This window comes from Thamnophis elegans, chromosome 4 (assembly GCF_009769535.1).
Source record: "Thamnophis elegans isolate rThaEle1 chromosome 4, rThaEle1.pri, whole genome shotgun sequence".
NCBI lineage: Eukaryota > Metazoa > Chordata > Lepidosauria > Squamata > Colubridae > Thamnophis > Thamnophis elegans.
Genome location: NC_045544.1, coordinates 64,555,649 through 64,569,031, shown reverse-complemented (window position 1 = coordinate 64,569,031; position 13,383 = coordinate 64,555,649). Strand labels below are relative to the sequence as shown.

Sequence of the window (13,383 nt, the reverse complement as noted above, 5' to 3'; positions counted from 1 at the left end):
AGCCAGCACTCTACACACCCCCACCAATATTTATAGAAAGACGGCACACTTTAAGCCCAAAACCCAGCCTGAAGATGGCAAGTGAGACCTCACTGAAACGTTGCCAAGAAAATCTCAATCTTACATGGAAAAAGACCCGAATACAACAAGACCAGCATACCTACACCCGTGAAAATCTACGAAAATGTGTGTGTGTGTGTGTGTGTGTGTGTATGATGTATGATGTATGTAGATAGATAGATAGATAGATAGATAGATACATACATACATACATACATACATACATATATATAGATATAGATGATATAGATATAGATATATGTATATATGTAGATAGATAGATAGATAGATAGATAGATAGATAGATAGATAGATAGATAGATAGATAGATGATATAGGTATAGGTAGGTAGGTAGGTAGGTAGGTAGGTAGGTAGGTAGGTAGATAGATAGATAGATAGATAGATAGATAGATAGATAGATAGATAGATAGATAGATAGATAGATAGATGTTGTGGCCCAGCAGGATCCGTTTGAGCTGCTGATGGACTCAGATAGCGAGGAACCCTATGAGTCTGCTATGGAAGATGTGGAGGACCCTGGGCAGGGTTCAGACTCAGAGCAGGGACCAGAGAGGCTGGTTGGCCACCAAGAGGTGCCTGAGGCATGGAGCAGTGGGGAGGACTCAAGGCAGTTTGTTTCTGAGGCCAGGCAAAGGAGGGTGGCGAAACGGAAGCAGCAGCAGCTGCAGAAGCAGACTCATAAGAGATAATCAAGCACAGATGGTTGTGGCTTGGCCCCTCCCAAGAGAGTATATAAGTGAGAAATCGGGAGGGGTCCTTTTGCAGGACACAACCGTTCGTGACAGTCTTGAGGAACTCTTGTCTGGTCTGTTTTGTATTTCCATTCTGTTTGGTTTGGGTTGCTGGTAACCCTTCTTGCATGGGAGTGTTGTCTGGGCTTTCAGCCAACGGAGTTGTAATTCCTGTGATTAAAGTGTGGGAAATAGCCAAGCCTGTGTCTGCGTTAATAGATGGATGGATGGATGGATGGATGGATGGATGGATGGATGGATGGATGGATGGATGGATGGATGGATGGATGGTTATATAGTGGTATGTACACAATACCTTTATAAAACTCAATAATATTTTCATTTTAAAAATCTATTTAAATAAGAGTTTAAGTATTTTGCAATAAACAAAATACTTAAATTCTCTTATTTTTTTAAGCAACTGGAGCATGTTACGGTATATCATATTCAATTCAATTCATTCATTCATTCATTCATTCATTCATTCAATTTATTGGCTGCCCATCTTACCTGTTGATTTTGATTGTAAGGCAGAGATAAATATATTATGCACTTCATTGAAAAGAATGAGTAAATTTAGAAGCAATTATTTTAAAATTTGTAGTACTTAAATGTATTAAATTTCTGCAGGTGTGAGCGTCGTTTTGAAGGTCATAATAGCCGCTGTCATCCATGCGGAATTAGTGTTTCTCCTTGTGGCCAGTTCATCGCTTGTGGATCTGAAGATAAATGTGTATGTATAATAGTTTACTATTTTTTTATAAATAATTCAAAGTGAGAAGCATACCTACCATCTTTCCCCGAAAATAAGACAGGATCTTATTTTCTTTTGACCCCCGAAATAAGCACTTGGCCTTATTTTTGGGGAGGTGTTATTATTTTTGAGGTTCAGGAGGCCCCTTAACCTCAACCCATGGTCCACGAATCAGCTGATCCAGAGAGGGCCGGAAGTTCTGTCTCTGTTTCTGGCACACTCTTGCCAGCCCTAGCATCTCTGGACCTGCCGCTCTATTTGCCACCTCCACTAAGAGAAGGGACGTGGTACCTAGGGTTTGCAGGAATGACCTCCACAAGGCCCTTCTGTGTGGATGGCAGGTGCATGTGGAGTGCGTGGGGCATGTTCCCCCATTCCCCCCAGGAAATGGGGACCAGCTATACATGTGTTTAAATATTTTAGGGTAGGGCTTATTTTAGCCCATGCGCTCAAAAGCCTGATTGGGCTTATTATCTGGGGAGGTCTTATTTTTGAGGAAATAGGATAATACTCCTTTCTTCTTCTATTTTCCCCATAACAATTCTGTGAGATACGTTGGAGAGAGAGTCACTAACCCAAAATTACCTAGATGGCATTTGTGCCTATAAACAGCTTATTCACAACAATACAAATAGTCCTCAATTTAGAAGCACAATGGAGCCCAAATTTATGTTGGTAAGTGAGAAATTTGTTAAGTGAGTTTTGCCCCATTTTACGACTTTTCTTGCCACATTTGTTAAGTGCAATTGTTAAATTAACAACACAGTTGTTAAGTGAATCTGGTTTCCGCATTGACTTTGTTAGAAGGTTGGAAAAGGTGATCACAGTACCCAAAACGCTGCAACCGTCATAAATGTGAGTCAGTTGCCAAGCATCTGAATGTAAATAATATGACAATGGGGATGCTGCAGAGGTGTGAAAAATGGTCATGTCACTTTTTTTAGTGCTGTTGTAACTTCGAAAGGTCATTAAATGAACTGTTGAGCACTACCTGTATGGGCACTGCTTATACAACGTTCTCCATAAATTGAAATTCCAAATTTGCAACACATTGACGACTCTAAACTTTACACTTTCTTCCAAGAACCATAGTAATACTATTGAACAAATAAGTAGCTAATTGCATACAAAAGAATGCCTTAAAACCGACTACATCTCCAGCATAAAAATGGTAATAAATCAGCCTTTTATAATCATCCACTGAAAACTCCAATAAACAGTTTTTGCAGTTTTAAAATAGTATAAAAGATACTTCACATTTCTTAGAACCTGAAGACATCTATTTTACAGAGTAGACTATTCCAATTCTTTATTGTATATTTGTTATGTATAATTTAAATTGGTTTTTGTGATGTTGTTCAAATATGCATAATAGTACATTGCCAATTGGTGTCTATCAAGCTTTCTTCAAAACACAAGTGTTTCCCAGGTTCTGGAAGCCACGAAGGCCCCTGTAGACAATAAGAAAGATAACCTTGATAGAAATATATAAAACTTGCCAATAAAGGATAATATTTGTATCTAGAGTTGAAATGAGTATACAATGATGATGTTAGAGAGCACCAAAACCCCTGCACGAACTGTTGACAAAAGAGGCTACACTATTTCAGTCCTGAGAAGCAAGGTAATATTTGGAAGCTGCTCAAGCGGACATCTTTTTGATTCACTGGAATATAAAGAGGAGGAGGGGGGAGTACATCATAATCAGACAAGATTCTATTATTAAAGCCAGTCCCAGTCAAAATAATCCTAATCTTCCCATGGAATTGATTTCTTGGTGTCGTCTACCCAAATAATGTAACTAATAAGTAGTTAAACTTCAAATTGCCATTCATTTGTCTCATCAAAGTTATTTTCCTTTTGCTGTCTTTCAAAGTTTTTAAAGATACCATTATACTGTATATATTATCTGACTGAGTACTAAACCAATTTTCATGGCAAACTCTACCCCAAAAGATTTTTCCAGGCATTTTTAAATGGGGATTACTCTGCAGCCTCACTTCGTTATGAGAGTTGGAGTCAGATGTTAAGATCCTTCCCAATGGAATGAATTATTTTATTTGCATAGTAGTTATTTCATAACAAATTAAAATTACAGAGTAGTGAAATAAAAAACAACAAGTAAGACAATAAATAAAACAACAGCAAATATACCAAGTTAAACAAAATAAAAATGGCAGCAAGTACAATATGTACTTTCTTATGGCCCTAGTTATAAGTGCCAATATGAACAAATTTATCTCACTATTTGATACAGACCAGACAAAACTAGTTAAAGCCTTTTCTGTTTTTTTTCCCTTTGATTTATGACAACAAAAACAGAACATTAGCAACATTCGTATGTGTCTTCTTTTTAAAAAGACAAGGTTTTTCTGTGGTTGAATAGTTTACATAGTTTGAGGATTTTTTCTTAAAACAAGGCTACATATTTTCAGTTAAAGTATTTACTAATGTTTGAACACAGAATATTATAGACATAATGCAGGAGACTTACATTTAAATAGGGTAAATAGATTGTGCTGATATATTTTTGAAGCACGATAGGAATTATTGAAAATAATGTTGAAATACTTGAGTAGAAAAATGGCTGTTCCAAAAAAAGGTACATCCAATACTTTTTTTGTATATTTTAAAATAATATCTTATTGAAATGAATACATAATGGAGATATATGATAGAAATGTAAATGTAGTTTGAAGCAAGAATAGAATCATAAGATTGGGAGAGACCTTGGAGGTCTCCTAAACCAATGTCCTGCCTGTGCAAATATACTCATCGCATGCCACAAAATGACTGTCCAATCCTTTCTTGAAAGATGCCAATGAGAACTTGAACAGCCTGCGCCCTGAAGTCCATGACTTCATGGCTCCATGGCTTTTCAAGTTCTCATTGTATTTGTGGTGATCAGATCTAGTCACAATTATTTATTTATTTAGTGTACGTCACCAAGTCACAGTATTCAAGTGCAGTCTGGCAAGGACAAAAAAATACTACTAGCACTCCATGTAATCTTGACCATTCTCAGTGAAGACTGCATTGACTCTTTTGGCAATTGCAACATATTGCTAGCTCATGTTTAATCTGCGGTCTTTAACATTCTTCTCACAAGTACAGATGTAGTTTTCTTGGCAACAATTTTTGGAAGTGGCTTGCCATTGCCTTGTTTATTAAGAGCTGAGAAAGATCATCTGGCCCAAAGCTTCTAGTTGGCTTTGTAGCTAAACCAAGACTTGTATTCATCGTCTCCTAGTTTCTAGTTGGTACCTTAACTGCTATATAGAACTGGTTCTCATTGGTAATATTAAATACAAGGCATGTGTCTTTTATGAGTAATAACAAACGTGATCTAAATAGACTTTGTAAATTAATTTTGTGTTCAAAAAGAATAAATGCATAATTTCTGGAGAAGGCAAGACTATGTACTTTGGGAATATTTTATAGACATCACTTTTTAAGGGTTTTAAGAGGTTTAAAAGAATCAATGTATTTCTGGGAGAAAAAGGTTATTCCAGTAGCCCTTAATGGTATACATTGGGAAGTTTTATTTCCATATCTTCTAAGTCTCCAGGACTTATGCTAACCCTGAAGTTCCCTAAATGAAAATGAATAACAGCAACTAGCAAATCAAAGCCCACTCCATTAGTGTCTGGCTTGGCTGCAGTCAAGCAATAGAGTGTAGCATTAATAGCAGGTGAGCCCATACTGGGCTCAAAATAGTCAAGTTGTAGTTGTGATTGTATGATCAAACCCCTATCCCTTTTATACATGTAAAAAAAAAAAAAGTAGAATTTAACTTTTTTTAATCTTCATTTCCCCTAAATTTCCTTGAGCAAAGGCAAGCATTGGATTGCTGTTCAGTATTATCTTATAAAGGGCTGAGCTTTTGATAAGTATACATTTTGTTAAGAAGGATTTAAAATAAAAACTCTTGTTCCTTGATTGGCAATTGGCAACTTTAAATATGTGTTTTTTTTCAGGCTTATATATATGAGAAGCATTCCAGTACCTATTCTTATAAACTGACAGGACACACTGAATCTGTAACCAATGTGACTTTTAATCCATCATCTCCCCAGGTATTTTTAACTTTTCCCTTTTATTTACAGATTTTAATTTCTGAATATTTATTAATAAAATATTGTATTGCTTCCATTTCTCAGCATTTTTTTTAAAAAAATCCCATTATAATTCCATTGAAGATCAATTATTTTTGCTCTTATGGTTAGGTCACATTGGCAGTACAACACTTGGTATCTGAACAAATGTATATAATTTATGATTATCTGAGGAGCAGGGTGTGGTCATTGTGACTTTGGACTTTTTTAAAAAAATTAGAATTGAAAAAAACTCCAGATTACTCAAAGTCTATAGCAGGGGTATAAAACTCGTCATGGCAGTGTCACATGATATATCTTGAATTTTATCCCCCTTCGCTAAACGGGGCACCGTCAGTGTGTGATGCAACTGGCCCGTGGGCCGCGATTTGACAGCCCTGGTCTATAGTGATTAATGACTTGGGGATACTTGTCCATTGGTTGTAAGGAAAAGTTGTAAGGTTGTGCTTACAAGTAAATTTTTTATTCATCAGTGTTTATTTAGGGTGGGCTGAAAATAATTGTTCATTTAAAATGAGTTCAAACTTTAGGAACAAGGAAAAAATATCTGTAATTCCTTGTGACACATATAAAAAACTTCATTTAGAAGAAAGGTAAATACAAAACCTGTTTTCTCTGATTTTTATTTCACTTCCATTTATTCATTTAATAATCAGAAAAACAATTTCTCATAATTAAGTTGCATTTTGTAATGTTTCAGGAAATCTTTTCTTTAAAAAAGGTTTACCAAGTTTCGCCTTGTTATCACATTGGCATTAAGTAATTTTTCTACTGCATATTTTCAATCATATGAAATATTTAAGCTTTTTTTATTAGAAGACCTTGACCCACACAGTTCTAACTGCAGTAATTAGATGTAGAAAACTTTCATGGAAGGAGTCTATATCTTATATGATAATAACAGCAATATTTCAAACTCAAAACAAAACAAATCCAGTGGAATCTTTTGCCCTAGAATAAACCAAATTGCTCCTTCATTTTTCACTAAAAAGGGTGTCTTATCTACCACCAATATTCAGCAAATGTATTTTATAAAACACTATTTTATTTCAAAAAAGTTAAAATAGAAATAGAAAATAAAATAGAAAACTCCAACAAAGAAAAAAACAAAGAAAAAACAAAACGAATTAGACATTAAAATGGGTACATTAAAAAACACATATACACATAATATCCCCCCAATTGAATACTGATTAATACATTAAATAGTATATTTATACTACCCCTTGCAGAACAAGCCCAGGAAAAAAATTAAACTATTAAATCTATTATTGACCGATCATTCATCTTATTAATGACAAAATAGTTAACAGAAAGAACAATAATAATAAAAAAGACAAGGTTACAGTTTCAAAAACATCTGTTAAACTGTTATTTTGATCAACTTGTAGAAAATTTACCATGGCATCTTATCAATTCCAAATCACCCCAAGAATTAAGTGTAATTTGTCCTGCATCAAATATACACATTTGTTTCTTAATACTATCTCTTATCAATTGTTGTCTATTTAAATATTATAAATTTGGTCTCCACAATCGGGCTATTTTCCCAACAAAGTCCAGATGAAAGTGGTTTCTGATTAAGTGTCACAAATCCATTCGTCAATGTCCTTCAGTCTATCTAGGAATAATCAATTCATCATTCTCCATTCAGACAGATTTCTGCTATTGTAAAAGAATGCAGGCTTGAACTTCAGAAAGGTGTATGGAGTCAGCTGAGTTGATTCTACCTCTGTACAATCCATGTCTCTTTCCACACTTTCCAATGGATCTGCAGCTTTCAAATCACATTTCTTTGTGAATCTAATTTATCTAGTGCTGCATGAATATTTTCCACAGCCATTATCATTTCATCAAACTTTTTTTTTTAAAAAAAGTTTTCACCTAAAGTTTGCATATTATCAAAGGTCTTTTCAGGTCATCAGCCATCTTTGCTTGTCAAATATTTCAAGTCAAGATTAAAATAAATTTTAAAAAATAAACTCCCAAGTATTTTGCAAATTAAAAATGCAAAGAGTCTCGGGTGAGAGTCCAATATTAATGTAAATCAAATGAAAGTGCTTTCACCATCCAAGGGCATGCCTGTGTTTTTACTTTTTTCAATTTGTCTGCAAAACAACATTCAGCAAATAGGTATAGTTATAAATTTGCCAATTTTAATGAAAAAGAAAGCACAGTATCTACAGAAAATAACTGATAACTGTGTTAATTACAGCTCATGAATCTTGCTTCCACATACCAGGAAGGAAGTAGCTTAGATTTCATGTGTCCCAAATGATTGTCAGGGATATGTGCTTCACCCATCACTTCCTATGGACTCCAGATAATAAATCTTTACTTCGCTATGTAGTGAGATGCCATCAGTCTAACATCTGGTGACAACTGCTATTTTATTGACTAATTAATTTCCAAATCTCCATGACTGGAAGAATAAAAAAAATAATACTATAGTGGGATATCAAAATATTCCAATGGCCTGTGAATAAAACACTACTTTAATCACTGAGTTTGTAACAAAACGTTAGAATATGAGGTGGTAGAATAAATAGTATATTTATACTACCCCTTGCAGAACAAGCCCAGGAAAAAAATTAAACTATTAAATCTATTATTGACCGATCATTCATCTTATTAATGACAAAATAGTTAACAGAAAGAACAATAATAATAAAAAAGACAAGGTTACAGTTTCAAAAACATCTGTTAAACTGTTATTTTGATCAACTTGTAGAAAATTTACCATGGCATCTTATCAATTCCAAATCACCCCAAGAATTAAGTGTAATTTGTCCTGCATCAAATATACACATTTGTTTCTTAATACTATCTCTTATCAATTGTTGTCTATTTAAATATTATAAATTTGGTCTCCACAATCGGGCTATTTTCCCAACAAAGTCCAGATGAAAGTGGTTTCTGATTAAGTGTCACAAATCCATTCGTCAATGTCCTTCAGTCTATCTAGGAATAATCAATTCATCATTCTCCATTCAGACAGATTTCTGCTATTGTAAAAGAATGCAGGCTTGAACTTCAGAAAGGTGTATGGAGTCAGCTGAGTTGATTCTACCTCTGTACAATCCATGTCTCTTTCCACACTTTCCAATGGATCTGCAGCTTTCAAATCACATTTCTTTGTGAATCTAATTTATCTAGTGCTGCATGAATATTTTCCACAGCCATTATCATTTCATCAAACTTTTTTTTTTAAAAAAAGTTTTCACCTAAAGTTTGCATATTATCAAAGGTCTTTTCAGGTCATCAGCCATCTTTGCTTGTCAAATATTTCAAGTCAAGATTAAAATAAATTTTAAAAAATAAACTCCCAAGTATTTTGCAAATTAAAAATGCAAAGAGTCTCGGGTGAGAGTCCAATATTAATGTAAATCAAATGAAAGTGCTTTCACCATCCAAGGGCATGCCTGTGTTTTTACTTTTTTCAATTTGTCTGCAAAACAACATTCAGCAAATAGGTATAGTTATAAATTTGCCAATTTTAATGAAAAAGAAAGCACAGTATCTACAGAAAATAACTGATAACTGTGTTAATTACAGCTCATGAATCTTGCTTCCACATACCAGGAAGGAAGTAGCTTAGATTTCATGTGTCCCAAATGATTGTCAGGGATATGTGCTTCACCCATCACTTCCTATGGACTCCAGATAATAAATCTTTACTTCGCTATGTAGTGAGATGCCATCAGTCTAACATCTGGTGACAACTGCTATTTTATTGACTAATTAATTTCCAAATCTCCATGACTGGAAGAATAAAAAAAATAATACTATAGTGGGATATCAAAATATTCCAATGGCCTGTGAATAAAACACTACTTTAATCACTGAGTTTGTAACAAAACGTTAGAATATGAGGTGGTTTGTCCCATACTTTGAACATTCAAAGGACCATTTTGAGTTCAAAACATTGGAATAATTTGCACATCCCTCTGCAAATGGATATTTGAAAAGTCACCTTGCAACAAGATGCAGTCAATTTAATAAATAAAATAAAAAGATGACAAGATGAAAGTGATTTTAAAAAATCCTTGCTTTTTGGACAGGAGAAAAAAAATCTATCCAACTTAATTTAAATTGACAGGTCACTGTGTGTCTATATCTAAGCATCTGTCTATAAATGAATATAAAGAAACCACAGTGTTTCCATTCATTGTGCAAGTTTTATTTGGGTGCAGCTGACATTGAATGATATTTGGTTATTGAAGTTTAGTTTCCTACACTTAGCATTTTGCATCAGTAGTTTTCAGCATGCCAAGATGTCAGAACCAATAACTAAGGTATAATAAACACGCCTATTTTCTGTAAACAGCATCTGCCATGAAATAATTTAAAACATTGTATTCACTGAAGGAAGTGTGATTTATTGAATAAAGGAGGCAGGAGTTGGGGTAGCTTCATTCAAAAATAACAGCTCATGAAAAAGGATATTCATAAATTCAAACTATTTATTTCATTAATTACATTTATATGCTACCTAGCACCAAGTGTTACTAGATGGTAATCAAGGATAATAAAAATTAATGGAATGAAATGAATTATATCAAGGGTAATAGGCAGTGGTGGGATTCAAATTTTTTTTTACTACTGGTTCTGTGGGCATGGCATGGCATGGCTTGGCGGGCATTGGCTTGGTGGGTGTGGCTTGGTGGGCATGTCAGGGGAAGGCTACTGCAAAATCCCCATTCCCTCCCAATCAACTGGGATTTGGGAGGCAGAGTGTTGTTGATGGGGGTGGGGCCAGTCATTTCATTCATTCATTTCATTTTATTGGTCTTGTATGCCGCCCACTCCCGAAGGACTCCGGGCGGCTTACAATAAACAAAGGAACGGGATAAATAGACAAATAGACAAACAACAATTTAAAATACACAACATTCATAGTTACAGTGGGGCTGGCTATTTCAACAGCTCCCCAGCCTGCCGGAGCAGCCAAATATTGGTGGCTTTGCGGAAGGCCGGGAGAGTAGTAAGGGTCCGGATCTCCACGGGGAGCTCGTTCCAGAGGGCTGGAGCTGCAACAGAGAAGGCTCTCCCCCGGGAAGTCGCCAGCCGACATTGGCTGGCAGATGGAATCCGGAGAAGGCCTAGTCTGTGCGATCTGATCGGTCTATGGGAGGTAATTGGCAGGAGGCGGTCTCTCAGGTACCCAGGTCCGATGCCATGTAGGGCTTTATAAGTAACGACTAGCACCTTGAAGCGAGTCCGGAGACTAATGGGTAGCCAGTGCAGCTCACGGAGGATAGGTGTAACGTGGGTGTACCTGGGTGCACCCACGATCGCTCGCGCGGCTGCATTCTGGACTAGCTGAAGTCTTCGAACACTCTTCAAGGGCAGCCCCATGTAGACCGCGTTACAGTAATCCAGTCTTGAGGTCACAAGGGCATGAGTGACTGTCTGAAGGGCCTCCCGATCCAGGTAGGGTCGCAATTGGTACACTAGGCGAACCTGGGCAAAGGTCCCCCTGGTCACAGCCGACAAATGGTGTTCTAAAGTCAGCTGGGGATCCAGGAGGACTCCCAAATTGTGAACCCTCTCTGAGGAGCGTATAATTTCACCCCCCAGCCTGAGAGATGGAATACTTGGCCAATCTTTGGGAGGGAACATCAGTAGCCACTCGGTCTTGTCTGGATTGAGTGCCAACTTGTTTACTCCCATCCAGACCCATCCAGTCAGAGATGGTATTTACCGGTTCTCCGAACTACTCAAAATTTCCATTACCAGTTCTCCAGAACCTGCTGAATACCACCTCTGGTAATAGGACATCCACAATGAATATCTGTTGTTATCTTCCAACCATATTCATATTGTGAATGTATAGCCATCTGTGCAGGATGTTTTGTTTGTTCCTTTGTATTTTAGTACCAAAATTTTGGAATCTTATCTAAAACCAGTTCTTTGACTAAGTGGAGTTGTAGTTGCATTTATTATTCCTAGTACTACCTTTTCTGTTTCAGGAATTGTGAAATTGCGCCAGCATAGCTTTTAATCCCAAACAGTTGAGGTCAATTTCACAGTAATCAGTTCTATGGCTTAGTAATTGGGGAGGTCTGAAAGCTTTGCCTCAAACATGTTGATTCAGTTTACATAGGTTAATTTAAACTTTTTTGTAAAATGATTTCCTTTATATGTTTTTTATTTGTTCCCTATTTTAGGATAAGGAGACTTGTCATCTCGCTGCCAAAGAAAAGTTTAGTAACGGATTTATTTATTTGTATATGTATAAAACAATAATCCAGCCACTTCATAAACTGTAGGCAGTAACTGACTCCATTTTAAGGCCTCGTTTGCTTTGTTGCTCTTGCACTTCCTCTTAGCTTAGCCTGCTTGGGTGCAAAAGATAGACAGAGAGGCTGCCCAGGAGATTAAAGGAGAAGGCTGCTAAAAACCAGGTCTGGTCAACCAGGCAACAGATGGGAAGGGAGGGAGGGAGGGAGGACTCTACTACGAAAGGAAAAAGAAGGACAAAGAGAAAAAAGTCCAAAGGAAGAAAGAACTCCCTAGTCAGAAAGGAGAAAGAAGAAAAATGAAAGAGGATATCAGCAGTTGAAATTCACCTTTGCTACTTAACAAGCAAAATCCATCAATTTAATACAAGGGAGAAAATCATTCCTGATTTTTTTTTTAAAAAAAATCATTTTTGTACCATATCCAAAATTTTGAAGTTACTTCCTTTTTAGAGAAACTATTTGATTTAATCTTCCATATGCAAGAGTTGCCCAAAATAGATCCTTATCAAAACAAACTTTCAAAATCAGCATTTCAGACATTTTGTTCTTTTGTTTCATTCTTCCGCTTAGCAGAGTTATTTTCCTAAGATTAAAGAAGCCTTGGCTAAACCATGAAATAAATCTCTTTTGCATATTAATGCAATTCAGTGTAGGACTTTCTGCATTAATCCAAAAGTCTCTATATATTTTTCAATATGTACTTTCACCAACCTGCCATTCCAAAATCCACAAGTCTGTCATCATAGACTAAGGAAAGTTTCAGTTTTCATACATGTTAAAAAAGGCAGCTGCTGAATATCACAAATACTTCCAAAAGCATCCAGGGTAGTGGTATAATGGCTGACAAAGAAACCATTTCCATTCAGCAAGAATATTTTCCCTCAGATGGCACTGTCCCAAATTTATCAAAGATGAAGGATCACGGGGATTCTGTCAAAAATTTGGAGGGATGAAAAAAAAACCTTCAAAATCCAGTCAACTGAAATCATAATATGAATAGCAGCATGGCAGTTTTCCAACTGTGGTTTGGAAAAATAGTGAAAGATTCAATTCCATCTTAGTTTCCCATTAAGTGAAAGATGCTGGATGGTAAAATCATTTGACTAGCAGTAGCATTCATGCTTTCTCTTTGGAAAATGAATGGTATGTGCCAGGAATGGGGAATCTATCCTAGCCCAAGGCTGAATTAGCTCCAGGCAAATTCATTGGCTACAGGCAAGAGGCCTGAATGTGCTTTTCCAGAGTTATCTACACATTCTCAGTCACTCTCTTCTTTCCCTCCATTGATACTCATTTTATTCACACCTAGCTTGTTTTTATAAGCTACTTGTCCTCTTCTGAAAAGCTCCCCTTCCACAAAGAATAGGCCTAGTGAGGGGATTTCAAAGCATCATTGGAGAGCAAGGCTGTCTCTCTGAAAAGGAATTCAGTATTCATTTTTATTTTACTTTAGCCT

At 36.1% G+C, this 13,383-nt stretch overlaps 1 protein-coding gene across 1 annotated transcript in view; it reads left to right on the top strand.

Moving 5' to 3' along the window:
• Positions 1-13,383, top strand: part of WDR27 (WD repeat domain 27) — a 71,405-nt gene that overhangs the window by 43,477 nt on the left and 14,545 nt on the right. Inside the window, exons 21-22 of the mRNA XM_032216034.1 lie at positions 1,444-1,546; positions 5,545-5,643. Coding sequence (XP_032071925.1) covers positions 1,444-1,546; positions 5,545-5,643 — 202 coding nt within the window. The remainder of the gene's footprint in view (positions 1-1,443; positions 1,547-5,544; positions 5,644-13,383) is intronic.